We start from the raw sequence: 16240 nt of genomic DNA, 5'->3' as shown, positions 1-16240 counted from the left end.
CTCCAAGGAATAGAGTCCCAGTCTACTCAACCTCTCCCTATTGCTCAGACCCTTGAGTCCCAGCAACATTCTCGTAAATCTTCTCTGTACGCTTTCCAGCTTCAACTATGCCATCCTATGGTTTCCCAATTCCCAATAATCTGGGAACTCTATTTGTCCAAAACCAGATTTCTAATTTTATTGTTCCCCGTTCAAAATATCACGTCTGAAATTATACTTGCTAACCCAAGACATAAGAGATTTGACCAGGGACTGAAATTTTCCCAGGCTGAAAGTTGCTAGTAGCCAGGGGGGCCTGTCCCACTTAGGCGATTTTTCAGCGGACTGTCAAGTTGCCAGCAGTCGTGTGAAAAACGGGCAACTGGAACGGCGACTGTCAGAGTGGAACACACACACACACACACACACACACAAACACATCGCTTCCTTCACTAGCCCGTTATATAGGCGGGGGACAGGGCAAGCGGGGGGAGCGCTGTTGAAAGAATTTACACGGTGCAAAGCCAAGGTGAAACAGACACACACCGCGATGAACAGGAAGGTTGGCGCTGTAAAAAGAGGGATAAAGCACAGTGTACGGTAAGTCCTTTAAAAGAGGAGGGGAGAAGGAGTGGAGGCAAGCTCGGCGGACATTAACATTACCGGTCGGTTATCCTTGGTTCTGAAAACTACTGCTTATCTTTTTTTTCTCCCAATGAGCCAATGAAATTCACCAGTCAACACCGGCAACAACCTACGAGAACCTCCGAGAACCTTCGACCTCCTGGCAAGCCATTAGGACCCTCTGGCGACCCACCTATAGCTCGAGAGTTCTCGCTACTCTCCATGGCGGCTTCATTCTAGTCGCCGCGAATTTTTCAAATTCACGGCGACCATAACGAGGCCGCGACTAGTTCCCAGAATACGGGAACTCCTCACGAAGGCGACTCCCCGGCAACCACCCACTAACGTGTGGCGACTGCATAGTCTCCTGCAGTCGCCTAATAAGTCGCCTAAGTGGGACAGGCCCATAACAAAGTAAACTGAAACTCAATAGTTTATTTTATCAAGCAAATTCATGTTTTATTCAAGGACTAGACTCAACAGTTGATCTGGACTCAACAGTTGTAATGGTGTTTTAGAAGTCCTTTGCTATCCTGATTAGTCCACATATTATGATGTGTTTTGGTCTTGGAACTTGTCAAGTGGTGAGATTTCTTAATATATACCACATACCATTTCTATTAGCTTACAGCAGTGGGGATAGATGGTATGTTTAGTTTAGAGATACAGCGCGGAAACAGGCCCTTCGGCCCAACGGGTCCGCGCCGACCAGCCATCCTCGCATGGTAACACTACCCTACACACACCAGGGTCAATTTGCTCATACACCAAGCCAATTAATCTACAAACCTGTACGTCTTTGTAGTATGGGAGGAAACCAAAGATCCCGGAGATAACTCATGCAGGTCATGGGGAGAATGTACAAATTCCGTACAGACAGCACCTGTAGTCGGGATCGTACCTGGGTCTCCGGGGCTGCAAGCGCTGTAAGGCAGCAACTCTACCACTGCGCCAATGTGTTACATCCCAATTGGTTATGGTTGAATTACTTTTCTACATGTTCACTTACATTGCTCACAGCAGCAGCAAAGATCTCCCACACCTGTTCCTGTAGGGCCCCATTTTGGATCCTCAAACTGTTTTTCATCCAGTTCTGAAACAAAATAAATAAGTTTTAAGTGATGGCAATATGTGCCGAAACTGTTACATTGCCTCTGAAACACTCTATTCATGTTAGTTATGGCCAGCTTCCTCGGCACCTCTGACAAAAGAATGAGCAAATAAATATAACTCCAGATGCTGTTCAAACCAAATAAAAAACGAACTGCTGGCTAATCTAAAATGTGAAGCCTTTCTACAGTTCAGGAATATATTTTTCAGGTTATAATTAAAAAGTATGATCTTTTTATATACGCAGATTGACTTAGTGACCTAAGTTTCAGATTTCCAACATTTTCGTACACTGGATATAAAGCAAAACAAGAGCATCTTGTAGTAGCCATTTAGTTTAACTCAGTATGTTATAACTATAACCAGTTACCTTTAAATTTTATCTGCCTGTAATTAAGTGGGTGGGATTTATTGCGCAGTCGGAGGCGTGTTTGAGGCTGGGATTCTCGCGGAGACACGCTAGTAGTTTTCTAGTTTTAGTTGGAGGAAGCATGGGGGCTAAGGCACAGCTTTCGACCAGGCACGAGTTTGACTACGAGTAAGATCAAAATGAAGTTTGGATGAATATCTTACTGTTTTTACTACGGCAATAAAGAAACTATTAATCAAGAGACTGTGTTTTGAAGATTTATCTTTGGACGGCTTTGAATGTCTCGTGGAGAGCTCGCATGCGTATCGATTATCTTCTGATTCCCTGTCTTCAATCATTGTGGCTAGAGGAAAGATTCCTTGAACGATATAATAATCTGCCAATACACATCTAGTTTATAAAGATGTCATTTTGTTAAAGATGCAAGCCAGAGTTAAAATGCGAAGTAATTTAGATCTGTTGTCTGAAACAGACAACAGATTTGCAAAGTCTCTCAGGCACAGCATAACAAACTACATAGTACATTGTATAATGACATTTCTCCACAGACAATAATGTGGAGGACCAAAGGAAATCTCTTAACTTTTCTTTCGATGATCAAAAAATGGTTTCTGTTTTTCGAACACAACCACTCTGAGAAATTTCCAATATACCATTATAAATTATAATGGACTGTCAGTTACTGGTTAAGACCTTGAATTCACAATAGGACAAGCTTAATATGCAGCAATTATTCAGCAGATACAAATGACATAAATGAAATAATAATAGAGATAAAAATAGAGACAAAGGTGGAAATAAAACAGCTAAACTTTGTGTAGTTGCCGTGCTTTATGGGACGAATATTTTATGAAACACAATGGAATATCCCACATCGTTGCCTATTTCCTTCGCTCCATAGATGCTGCCGCACCCACTGTTTCTCCAGCACTTTTGTCTACCTTAGATTTTCCAGCATCTGCAGTTTCTTCTTGAACATCCCACATTTAGTACAGAGAAGCCCTTTATATCAGTGTAAAAAAATGTAAATTCCACAGTTCAAAGGCTCTGAAGCCGCACAATCTAATGAAAACCACTCTGCGCAATTTTGAGTAACATTTCAGTCAGATTACTATTAACGAGATAATTCAAAAAGAGAAACAAACCTGAAATTTAGCTTTCTTTCGTGGTATGTTATCATAAGAATCCATTTGCTGTAAAACCTCACGCACCCTTGGGCTAACTTTTGAGTCATTCATTGTTTCGTGAATTTTCTGCGGACATGAAAAAAAGGAATTAAATTATGTCACAATAATGGACACTGTTTTATCCTGTGGACATGGTACAGTATGAAATGCGTAGTCCGCCTGGACCTACTAGATCTTCCGGTTGCCAAACACTTTAATTCCCCTGCCCATTCCCACAAGGACCTTTCTGTCCTAGGCCTCTTCCATTATCAGAGTGAGGCGAAATGCAAATTGGAGGAACAGCATCTCATATTTCGTTTGGGCAGTTTACAGCTCAGTGGTATGAATATTGATTTCTCTAACTTCAAGTAACCCCTGCATTCCCTCTCTCTCCATCCCTCCCCCACCCAAGTCGCACCAGCTTCTCGTTTTCACCTAGCACACAGCCAACAATGGCCTGTTTCCTTTATCATAATTACTTTTTTGCATATCTTTCATCCATTTGTTCTATATCTCTACATTACCGTCTATATCTTTGGGTAGACTAAAATGCTGGAGAAACTCAGAGGGTGAGGCAACATCTATGGAACAAAGGAATAGGTAACATTTCGGGTCAAGACCCTTCTTCAAACTGATGTGGGGGTGGGGGGGGAGGGAAGAAGAAAGGAAGAGGCGGAGACAGTGGGCTGTGGGAGAGCTGAGAAGGGGAGTGGAAGGAGGGAGAAAGCAAGGACTAACTGAAATTGGAGAAGTCAATGTTCATACCACTGGGGTGTAAACTGCCCAAGCAAAATACGAGGTGCTGCTCCTCCAATTTGCGTTGGGACTCACTCTGGCCATGGAGGCCCAGGACACAAAGGTCGGATTTGGAATGGGAGAGGGAGTTGAAGTGCTGGGCCACCGGGAGATCAGCTTGGTTAATGCGAATCGAGCGGAGGTGTTGGGCAAAGCGATTGCCAAGCCTGCGCTTGGCCTCACCAATGTAGAGCAGTTGACACCTAGATCAGTGGATGCAATAGATGAGGTCTATATCTCTTGTTTCCCATTCCCCCGACTCTCAGTCTGAAGAAGGGTCTCGACCCGAAACGTCACCTATTCCTTCTCTCCAGAGATGCTGCCTAGGTCATTCCAGCTTTTTGTGTCTATCTTTGGTACACTGTGAACTCCTACTTTTAAAACAGCTGCAAAATAAACATTATATATCGTGAAAATGGGTAATAAATATACAGCACAGAAACCCCCGACCAACTAATTTAATCAAGTTGTGGTGATGCTAATGATCAGCTCTAGTATCTTCCCACCTTTCCATACCTCACTTTTATCTTCATAACAATAAAATGTTGTGAATTTCATTTGAGGGTCAAATACGATTAAAGTTTACAGGAGCGACATGGATTTAGTATGTGTAAGAGAGAACTGCAAATGCTGGTTTAAATCGAAGATAGGCACAAAAAGCTGGAGTAACTCAGCGGGACAGGCAGCATCTCCGGAGAGAAGGAATGGGTGACATTTCGGGTCGAAACCCTTGGATTTAGTAGCTCGGGAACAGAGGTCGTGACAGGAGCCAGTTATACGAGTCTTCCCAATATTTGTCAGCGGAGATTTCTGTGCATAGAGTGGTATAGAACATGGAACATAGAACAGTACAGCAGAAGAACAGGCCCTTCGGCCCACAATGTCAGCGCTGCAGATGTCGCCAATACCATCACTTATCTACCTGCACATAACCCATATCCCTCCATTCCCTGCATATCCACCTGCCTATCCAAAAGTCTTGTGAATGCAACTAACATATCAGCCACCATCACTGGCAAGAGAATTCCAGGCAGTCACCATCCTGTGTAAAGAAATTGCCCCATACATCTCCTTTAAACTTTGCCACTCTCACCTTAACGTTATGCCCTCTGGCATTTGATCTTCCATCCTAGGAAAAAGTGCCTGACTGTCCTCCTTATCTATGGTATGGTGGGCAAGCATTTGGGGAACGTTGGAGAAAAAAGGTAAGTCAAGGAAGATGGGGTTGAAGTACACCTGGGTGTCATGAGTGAACTTGCTGTTTGCAGATAATGCCACTGGGATCATCTTGGCGAGTTGGATGAAGTTGCCAGGAGGGGAGCAGCATATAGATAAGAAATAGAGGTTGGACACAAAAAGCTGGAGTAACTCAACGGGCCAGGCAGCGTCTCTGGAGAGAAGGAATGGGTGACGTTTCGGGGCGAGACCGACCCAAAACGTCACCCGTTCCAACTCTCCAGAGATGCTGCCTGTCCAGCTGAGTTACTCCAGCTTTTTGTGTCTATCTTCAGTTTAAACCAGCATCTGCAGTTCCTTCCACCGCATAAGAAATAGAGGTGGAAGGCAAAGTCAGATCAACAGGATTCGAGAGACAGTTGCAGCAAGAGAGATCATTGTTCATAAGTGATAGGAGCAGAATTAGGCCATTTGGCCCATCATGTCTACATTCTCTATTTGCCAATGACAGACATTACATTTCACTTATTCACTCCGTTTACTAGTCCTTGAATATAAAGTTCTCTTTGATCTACGAAAAGATCATAAGTGATAGGATCAGAATCAGGCCATTTGGCCCATCAAGTCTACTCAGCCATTCATGGCTGATATATCTCTCCCTCTCAACCCCATTGTCCTGCCTTCGCCGCATAACGCCTGACACCCGTACTCATCAAGAATCTATCAATCTCTGCCTTAAAAATATCCATTGGCTTAGCCTCCACACTGTCTGTGGCAATGAGTTCCAAATTCACCACCCTGACTAAAGAAATTCCTCCTCATCTCTTTCCTAAAGGAACATCCTTTTATTCAGAGGCTATTACCTCTAGTCCCAGACCCTCCCACTAGTGGAAACAACCTCTCCACATCCACTCTATCAAATCCTTTCACTATTTCAGTGAGGTCCCCCCCCCCCTCATTCTTCTAAACTCCGGCGAGTAGAGTTGCTTATGATTCTCTGGCTATGACTAGAATAGTAAGAAAGTAACCAGATTGGTTCAGTTGCATCCAACCAGGTGATGGTAGAGAGCCAAAAAGGAAGGTCAACCATACCAACAAACAAATGGTCAACTACGCAAAGTTTGCAACACAGCTCAAGATAGAAAGACGAGGAGAAACAGATGACCTTTGTCATGACCACATAGGATGTCTTCAGCAACTTTGCTAAAAGCCAGTTCTATATTATGGTAAACAGGAACCAGATTGGTAGGATTCAAACACCGTGCCTTAGGATAGGTATGAAATTGAGAAGTTTTTGGAGAGGAAAGGAAGATCGGCATTGGGATGACAGTCCACAACAATGGAAGATCTTAGATTTGTTTTGAGAGGATGAGGACAACAATTTTGAAGGAGTCAACAGGAGGAGAAGGAAAAGCATTTACATTTTTGACTAGCACAGGCACCAATAATTTGCAGTGGCAGATTATTGTCAAAAGGGTCTCATGATGAGTTCAAAGAGAGCACGAGGGAATACCGGAAAGCAGCAATAGAGAGAAGCAAATTCAGAGAAACCAAGAGAAAGGAAAAACAGTAAGAAAGGATTTAACAGGAATCCGAGGGGAAACATTTTTTACCCTGGGGACGGTGGTTGTATGGAACGAGCTGCTAGAGGAAGTAGTTGAAGCAGGTACAATAACAGCATTTAAAATACGCTAACAGGTACATAGGTGGATAGGATTATAAGGATATAGACTAGTCAGGGACAAATGGGACTAGCTTAGATGAGGCATCTTGATCGGTATGGACGAGTTGGGGCAAAAGGCCTGTTTTCAAGCTGTCTGTTACTACGCCTCTATACATTTAACCAAAAGTAGAACATGATATTCAAGAGATTTTATTCATGAGATCTCATTTTATTTTATTCACAAAAATCATAAAGAATTCTCCTAAAATTTGCTGATTTCGAGTTGTAGTCTTACTTGATTGTGTTGAAGATAGTATCCAACAATCTGTGGATATTCATTGTGCAAATTTATTAATATGAATTATAATATTAATATTAAAGTGTGAGATCGAAGTTGAATAGCAGACAACTCATTAACACATTGTTTAAATATCTTTCAGAATGAAGTACCCTGCCATCGTGTTCCTTGAAGCACAAACGTACATAGTAGGTTTTATCTACCTGTATCCACTGTTGCTGTTTCATGTCTCCCTTTTTGGCTTTGCCTTCAAACCCTTTACCGCCATACTTCTGATCTTCTGTAATGCATTTTGTATGGAGTTTATAATCATTTCCCCTGTAAATATTGGCAGAACACCATTAGTAAGAAATGTTAAATGCTACTTTATCTTATCTCAGGCTTGGATAGAGTGGATGTGGAGAGGATGTTTCCACTAGTGGGAGGGTCTTGGACTAGAGTTCATAGCCTCAGAATTAAAGGGGGTTCTTTTAGATAGATGTGGACGAATCCCTTTAATCTGAGGGTGGTGAATCTGTGGAATTCTTTGCCACAGAAGGCTGTGGAGGCAAAGTCAGTGGATATATTTAAGGCAGAGATAGATAGATTCTTGATTAGTATGGGTGTCAGAGGTTGTGGGTAGAAGGCAGGAGAATGCAGTTAGGAGGGAGAGATATAGATCAGCCATGACTGAGTGGCAGAGTAGACTTGATGGGCTGAATGGCCTAATTCCTTTCGTATCACTTATGATAATGCAACCAAAAAACTTACTGGTGAATGTGCATTTCATTCTGTGAAACTAGTAATCCACAATAAACATATGAACCTGTTTCTCTGCAGAATACAATCAATTTAGCTGCTTTGGAATTCAGTGGAAATACAGGAAGAACTATCCGATTAAAATAGCAAGACATGAACAAAGGGGCTGCAATAGAAGACTGCAAAAGATAAAGATCACTTAAAAGCAGATCATCGATTCACATAGAAATTGTTAGCATCAGGCAAAGGTTTCCATAATGGCTTTCCATATTTTTCATTCGTGATTTGTATCACTGTTCTTTATATTCCAAAATTTATTTTTAGTTAAAACATGTCAATGACTTTAACCCTCTTAAAGATAGCGAGCCAGAAATTTCAAACAAAAGAATTCAAGTTTAAATTATATGGGTGGAGAAAATCTATCCGAGACCCATTTTTCTGATTGTGCTGCGATCCTTGTTATATACAAAGGACATTTACAAAGGACATTTATTATCATATACACCAATAAGTGTAGTGAAATTTGACTTGCCATTGCAGCACACGAATAAAGATAAGACACAACATTAAAGAATTTAACAATAAACATAAAAACATCCCCCCACAATGGTTCCCACTGTGGGGAAAGGCAGCAAAGTCCAGTCCCGTTCCCTGTTCATCCATAGTCGGGCCTATTGTGGCCTCCGCAGTCGCCGCTACGTGAGCCCGATGCTTCAGGCCCTCTTGCCGAGAAGATGGAACTCCGGCATCGGGTGAACACTCCTCAGCGGCTTGGAATGTCTGGAGCGGCCGCTTCCTCCCCGGAGGCCGTGACACACGAAGTCCTCAGGCCGCGCTGGTTGGAGCTCCGACTCTGGTGATCTCGGATCCCAGGCTCCGCAGTGTATTAAATCCAGCACCGCCCACGGCTGGACGCCTGCAGCCACAGTTCCGCGATGTTGGAGTCGGTGGTCACATCACTCCGGAGCCCACCGCACGGCGACCCGGGTAAGGCATTGCCCGCTCCGTGATGGTGTCCCAGCGCTGTGCCGCCGCCGAAGCTGGGGTTCCGGCCGATCCCGACAGGAAACGCCGCTCCAGTCCGATGGTAGGCCGCGAGAAGCGGGTGAAGAAACAGCTCGGAGGGAAGCCGCCTCTCTGACCAGGTAGGGACTAGGAAATAAAGTTTCCCCCTTCCCCCGCCCACCACATAAAAGACTAGAAGACCTCCAAAACAAACACTTTTAACTCACTAAAAATAAAAAAAAGGGTGTGCTAATTTGGATGTGAATGTACAGTGCTCTCCATAATGTTTGGGACAAAGACCCATCATTTATTTATTTGCCTCTGTACTCCACAATTTGAGAATTGTAATAAAAAAAATCACATGTGGTTAAAGTGCACATTGTCAAATTTTATGAAAGGGCATTTTTATACATTTTGGTTTCACCATGTGGAAATTACAGCAGTGTTTATACATAGTCCCCCCATTTCAGGGCACCATAATGTTTGGGACACATGGCTTTCCATCACCTTTGGAAACATTTATTGCTGTTTATCAACATGAGGACCAAAGTTGTGCAAATGAAAGTCAAAGAAGCCATCAAAGAGATTGAGAAACAAGAATAAAACTGTTAGAGACATCAGCCAAACCTTAGGCTTACCAAAATCAACTGTTTTGAACATAATTAAGAAGAAAGAGAGCACTGTTGAGTTCACTAATCACAAAGGGACTGGCAGGCCAAGGAAGATCTCCACAGCTGATGACAGAAGAATTCTCTCTATAATAAAGAAAAATCCCCAAACACCTGTCTGACAGATCAGAAACACTCTTCAGGAGTCAGGTGTGGATTTATCAATGACCACTGTCCGCAGAAGACTTCATGAACAGAAATACAGAGGCTACATTGCAAGATCCAAACCACTGGTTAGCCTCATAAATAGGATGGCTGGGGTACAGTTTGCCAAGTACTTAAAAGTGCAACCAGAGTTCTGGAAAAAGGTCTTGTGGACAGATGAGACGAAGATTAACTTATATCAGAGTGATGGTAAGAGCAAAGTATGGAAGAGAGAAGGAACTGCCCAAGATCCAAAGCATACCACCTCATCTGTGAAACACGGTGGTGGGGGTGTTATGGCCTGGGCATGTATAGCTGTTGAAGGTACTGGCTCACCTGTCTTCATTGATGATACAAATGCTGATGGTAGTAGCATAATGAATTCTGAAGTGTATAGACACATCCTATCTGCTCAAGTTCAAACAAATGCCCCAAACCCATTGACAGGCAGTTCATTCTACAGCAAGACAATGATCCCAAACAAACTGCTAAAGCAACAAAGGAGTTTTTCAAAGCTATAAAATGGTCAATTCTTGAGTGGCCAAGTCAATCACCTGATCAGCACCCAATTGAGCATGCCTTTTATATGCTGAAGAGAAAACTGAAGGGGACGAGCCCCCAAAACAAGCATAAGCTAAAGATGGCTGCAATACAGGCCTGGCAGAGCATCACCAGAGAAGACACCCAGCAACTGATGATGTCCAGGAATCGCAGACTTCAAGTAGTCATTGCATGCAAAGGATATGCAACAAAATACTAAACATGACTACTTTCATTTACATGATTTTGCTGTGTCCCAAACATGATGGTGCCCTGAGGTAGACAAAAATGTTGGAGAAACTGAGCAGGTGAGGCAGCATCTATGGAGCGAAGGAAATAGGCAACGTTTCGGGCCGAAACCCTTCTTCAGACTGATGTGAGGGTAGGGGGGAGGGAAGAAGAAAGGAACAGATGGAGTCAGAGGGCTGAGGGAGAGCTGAGAAGGGAAAGAGATAGTAAGGACTACCTGAAATTAGAGAAGTCAATGTTCATGCCGCTGGGGTGCAAACTGCCCAAGCGAAATATGAGGTGCTGCTCCTCCAATTTACGGTGGTCCTCACTCTGGCCATGGAGGAGGCCCAGGACAGAAAGGTCGTATTCGGAATGAGAGGGGGTGTTGAAGTGCTGAGCAACCGTGAGATCAGGTTGGTTATTGCGAACCGAGCGGAGGTGTTCAGCCTCCGCTTGGTCTCACCGATGTAGACCCGACAGATGTTTAGAAAATTATGAGAGGCATATACAGGTTATGTAGTCAGAATTTTATTGCCTCAGTAAGTGTGTCAAAAACAATGGGACTAAGATTTAAAGCGAAGGAGAGGGGTTTTAAAGGGTATCTGAAAGTAAGGTTTTTCCACATAGAGAATGGTTCATATCCGGAAATGCACTGCCAGAATAAGTGATGGAGGCAGTCAATATGGTTGATATACCCTTTGAAAAGGCATAGCAGTATATGGCCCATTCTTTGGAAAGTGAACCAAAATGCCACACACGTGACCAGATGTCATCACAAAGTGATACATAAACAAATTCTTGTAAGAGATTAATCTTATTCATTGCTATTTTCCTACCTACAGAACTATAATGCATGTATGCTAAAGATATGAACATTCTAGCTTTTTAAAATTCAGTTTGTAAAATGCTTCTGTGTGAGGTCACACACGTGACCAATGATATTTGATCTCTGACCCTAAACAAACATTGTCAGCATAACCTGTAAAAAATTTCACTTGATAAACCAAAAAAAATGAATCATATGCAGTACAAAACAATATACCTGTTATGCTTTCAGAATTAGAAGAGATGTATTCCACAATTTTTGAATCTTTTTGGTCACACACTTGACTAAGAATGGGTCATATGGGCCTAATGTTCAAATGGGATTAGTGTAGATGCACAAAAAAGATTGGCATGAATATGGACGGCACAAACTCACTAAAGGGCCTGTCCCACTTTCATGACCTAATTCACGACGTTTTTTACTCGTGGACATTTTTCATCAGGCTAGAAAAACGCCCCGACCTACTTGATGCCACGAGTACCTACGACTAACGTCACGACCTATCTACGGCCTACCTACGACCTCCTACCGACCATGCTGCGAGTATGAGTCAAGGGCAAACTCGGCAGAGGTCGTGAATTAGGTCGTGAAAGTGGGACAGGCCCTCAACTCATTAAATTATAGCACCAATAAGAGTTTATCATCTCAATTGTACTGTAATGTACTGCAATGAACGGCAGCTAAATGAAACGTAGTGCTGTCCCCAAGACTGAAGAATAAATATAGAGCTGTCTACAGTACATTAATATAAATACATTCATAACAAAAGGATTTGAGTATAAGAGCAGGGAGGTTCTACTGCAGTTGTACAGGGTCTTGGTGAGACCACACCTGGTGTATTGCGTACAGGTTTGGTCTCCTAATCTGAGGAAAGACATTCTTGCCATAGAGGTAGTACAGAGAACGTTCACCAAACTGATTCCTGGGATGGCAGGACTTTCATATGAAGAAAGACAGGATAGACTTGGCTTGTACACGCTAGAATTTAGAAGATTATGGGGGGATCTTATAGAAACTTACAAAATTCTTAAGGGGTTGGACAGGCTAGATGCAGGAAGATTATTCCCGATGTTGGGGAAGTCCAGAACAAGGGGACACAGTTTAAGGATAAGAGGGAAGTCTTTTAGGACCGAGATGAGAAAATCATTTTTTACACAGAGAGTGGTGAATCTGTGGAATTCTCTGCCACAGAAGGTAGTTGAGGCCAGTTCATTGGCTAGATTTAAGAGGGAGTTAGATGTGGCCCTTGTGGCTAAAGGGATCGGGGGTATGGAGAGAAGGCAGGTATGGGATATTGATTTGGATGATCAGCCATGATCATATTGAATGGCGGTGCAGGCTCGAAGGGACGAATGGCCTACTCCTGCACCTATTTTCTATGTTTCTATAACCTTTAACACTTAAGGTACCTTATGCGGTAACCTGACTGCAGGTTGTTCACTCCCTGCGTTTAATGCCTGATTTGTGGTGCAGGTACACATAAGAAGAAAGTAGAGGAAATAATAGTAAAAACTTTAAATTCAAACAAAATATAATGTACAAACAAACTATACACCAAATGCTTACCGGAAGTCCTTGCCACAGTCAATGCATGACAAACATGAGCAGCTCCGACAGATATTAAAATGTTTTTCCACTTGAGCTTTCTTCACAGACTCTCCACATCCATTGCAGGTAAAGAAGACCATTTTGTTTTATTCTAGATATCAGCTCTAGATTTCGAAACCAACAGGTTCTGTTTTTCACTCCTGTCGAAGCCAAGACATGACATTTTTTGTAAAAAACCGAGTGGATTACCTGGACATTGCAATACCGGGTGAGGATGAATGGCCGTTCAATACTGATTTTAAGGTTGCTTTCAAAATTCTAACCTTCACTTTCAAGATCAACTATGGTATGTTGGCAAGGCACATGTAGCCGATTCTCTGGAAGACTGCGTTCACAGCTCATCCTGTCATTTATCAATTTATAACTAATATTGGCATAAAACAAAGTGCTGGAGGATCTCAGGTTGACAAAAATGCTGGAGAAACTCAGCGGGTGAGGCAGCATCTATGGAGCAAAGGAAATAGGCAACGTTTCGGGTCGAAACCCTTCTTCAGAGGATCTCAGCAAGTCAGGCAGCATCCACGGAGGGAATGGTCAGATGACATTTCAGGTCAGAATATTGTCTGTCTATTCCCTCCACAGATGCTGCCTCACTTGCTGAGTTCCTTCAGTATTTTGCTTTATGCTCAGTATTCCTGCACCTGGAGTCTCTTGTGTCTCCACTGAGATTAGCATCCAGCTTCCTCTCATATTGCTCAGGGTAATAATCCTTGTCCACAAAAATGGCACAATTTATAAAGAGAAATGTCACTGATAATTCATGGAAAGGGTCCGTAAACTGTATGTTGCATGCTGTTAAGAATAAGAACAATGCTAAGTATAGAAACATGGAACTGCAGATGCTGGCTTATAAAAGAAGACACAAAATGATGGAGTGGCTCAGCAGGTCAGACAGGATCTCTGGAGAACATGGATAGGTGACGAAGAAGGGTTTAAGGGATTAGGGCAATTAAAGGTTGGCAAAGACTTGGTTGGCCAAAGGGCCTATTTTCATGCCTCATGTCACCAAAAAGGTTAGTGGGAGAATTTGTGATTTGTCTTGAAAATAAGGTTAAGTTATACAAAATGTCCACTCAGATCCTAGATGTTGCACAAGCAGTCTGATGAGAGGGTTTAAAGAATTGGCAGTAATCTGTAGCTGAGTGTGAAGGCTATAATCATGGAAAATTATACTTTGGATGATGTTACTGGGGAACATTATTTAGGCATGGGATGTAGTGAAGTGATGATGGAGGAGGTGAGGTAAAAGGTTTAGGGACATGCCAAATGTCCCTCCATATTGTATCCTAGCCAAGCATGCTGTAATCTGGAATCTGCCCCTGTTTTTCGCATTGCCTTACAATACAATGAAAAATATTTCTTTGCCATATAGTATATTGGGATACAGCAGGGCCAAATTAATTCATTTTTTCCACCAAAAGACATCAGCGACAATCCCACCAGCAACCAATCACTCCCCCTTTATAGTTGATGTCTAACACATTCTGAAACCATCCACGAGTTAATAAATTTCTGAGCCTTAAGATCAGCATAGCTTGATGTCCTTGCCTTTATGAAAGCATTCTCTCACTCTGAGCTGCAGCAATAGAATTTTCGAAACTTTCTTTATTCCAAGCTTACAGATAGACCAAAAAGTAGAGGGTGAATGAAGTACATACCTAAAATTTATAACATTAATGATGAGAGTATTATTTAAAATAAAACCAGGCCAAAATCATTCAGGCCCAAATATGTTTAAAACATATGCTTGAGACTAAAAATTAAACAAAACAAACGGCCCAACAGTAAAGTCACCCATTGAAACATCACCCATCCCTTTTCTCCAGAGATGCTGCCTGTACTGCGGAGTTACTCCAGCATTTTGTGTCTGTCATCGGTATGAATATTGATTTCTCTAACTTCAAGCAACCCTTTCTTTCGCTCTCTCTCCATCCCTCCCTCCCCACCCTAGTTCTCCCATTAGTTTTAATGTCCTCCTGATTAAATGTTACTGCTTGTATGCCCCATTGTCACCTTCCCCTCAGCCAACAGTGAACTATTCTTAAAGAGGGATACAAAATGCTGGAGTAACTCAGTGGGACAGGCAGCATCTCTGGAGAGAAGGAATGGTGATGTTTCAATGGGTGACTATTCTGTTGGGGGTTTTTTAAAAACTTTTAATCTCAAGCATATGTTTTAAATATATTTGGTCCTAAACGATTAAATTAATTTAGCCTGATTTTACTTTAAACAATAGTCCCATCATTAATGTTATAAATTTTAGGTCTACACTTCATTCACCCTCTACTTTTTGGTCCATCTGCAAGCTTGGAATAAAGATCAGAAAATAGAGTTTGGAAAATTCTACTGCTGCAGCTAAGAGTGAGAGAATGCTATTTAATAAAAGGCAAAGAACATCGTGTGATGCCCATCTTAAGGCTTCAGAAATGTATTAACTCGTGGATGGTTTCAGAATCTGTTAGAGACATAAAAGTTGATGGGAAGGGGGCGATGCGAGCAGTCACACAGTTTTGAAAAGTTGTGAACACTGCCCAGTCCATCACCGGCTCTGATCTCCCCACCATCGATGGGATTTATCGGAGTCGCTGTCTCAAAAAGGCAGCCAGCATCATCAGAGACTCACACCGCCCTGGCCACACACTCATTCCACCCCTGCCATCGGGAAGAAGGAACAGGAGCCTGAAAACTGTAACGTCCAGGTTCAAGAACAGCTTCTTCCCTGCAGTCATCAGGCTATTAAACACTACAACCTCAAATAAGCTCTGAACTTCAATAGACCATTATTAATATTATTATTATTGCACTATTATTTGTTTTTTGAGTATGTGTGTATATATATATATATATATATATGTGGAGAGATAAGTTTTTTTGGCCTTCCATCACAGCAATGTGATGGATGTTTATGTAAATGATGTTGTGTCTTGTGTCTATTTGTTTGTAATGTATGGCTGCAGAAACGACATTTCGTTTGGACCTCAAGGGGTCCAAATGACAATAAATTGAATTGTATTGTATTGTATTGTATTGAATTGTATTGTACTGCCTTACACACACACTTCTGTTCTGTTGTGCTGCAACAAGTAAGAATGTAATTGTTCTATTTCTATCTGGGACACTTGACAGTAAAACACTCTTGATTCTTGACAGTGCCCCAGAACACCATGTGCCATGATCATATTGGATGGGCGGTGCTGGCTGGAATGGCCTACTCCTGCACCTATTTTTTCTATGTAACATTCACTCTTACAACCACACACACACCAAAAAAACAAAAGCACAAACAGCAACGACTGGTC

The 16240-nt window shown here is 42.3% G+C and overlaps 1 protein-coding gene across 1 annotated transcript in view; it reads right to left on the bottom strand.

The window, feature by feature from the left end:
- The window catches only part of lyar (Ly1 antibody reactive), a 30885-nt gene that overhangs the window by 14504 nt on the left and 141 nt on the right, over window positions 1-16240 (bottom strand). The window contains 4 exon segments of the mRNA XM_033038562.1: window positions 1593-1696; window positions 3229-3336; window positions 7385-7499; window positions 12900-13081. Coding sequence (XP_032894453.1) covers window positions 1593-1696; window positions 3229-3336; window positions 7385-7499; window positions 12900-13021 — 449 coding nt within the window. The 5' untranslated portion in view covers window positions 13022-13081.

The sequence above is a fragment of the Amblyraja radiata genome, chromosome 1 (assembly GCF_010909765.2).
Source record: "Amblyraja radiata isolate CabotCenter1 chromosome 1, sAmbRad1.1.pri, whole genome shotgun sequence".
Lineage (NCBI taxonomy): Eukaryota > Metazoa > Chordata > Chondrichthyes > Rajiformes > Rajidae > Amblyraja > Amblyraja radiata.
This window is presented reverse-complemented; position numbering and strand designations above follow the sequence as displayed.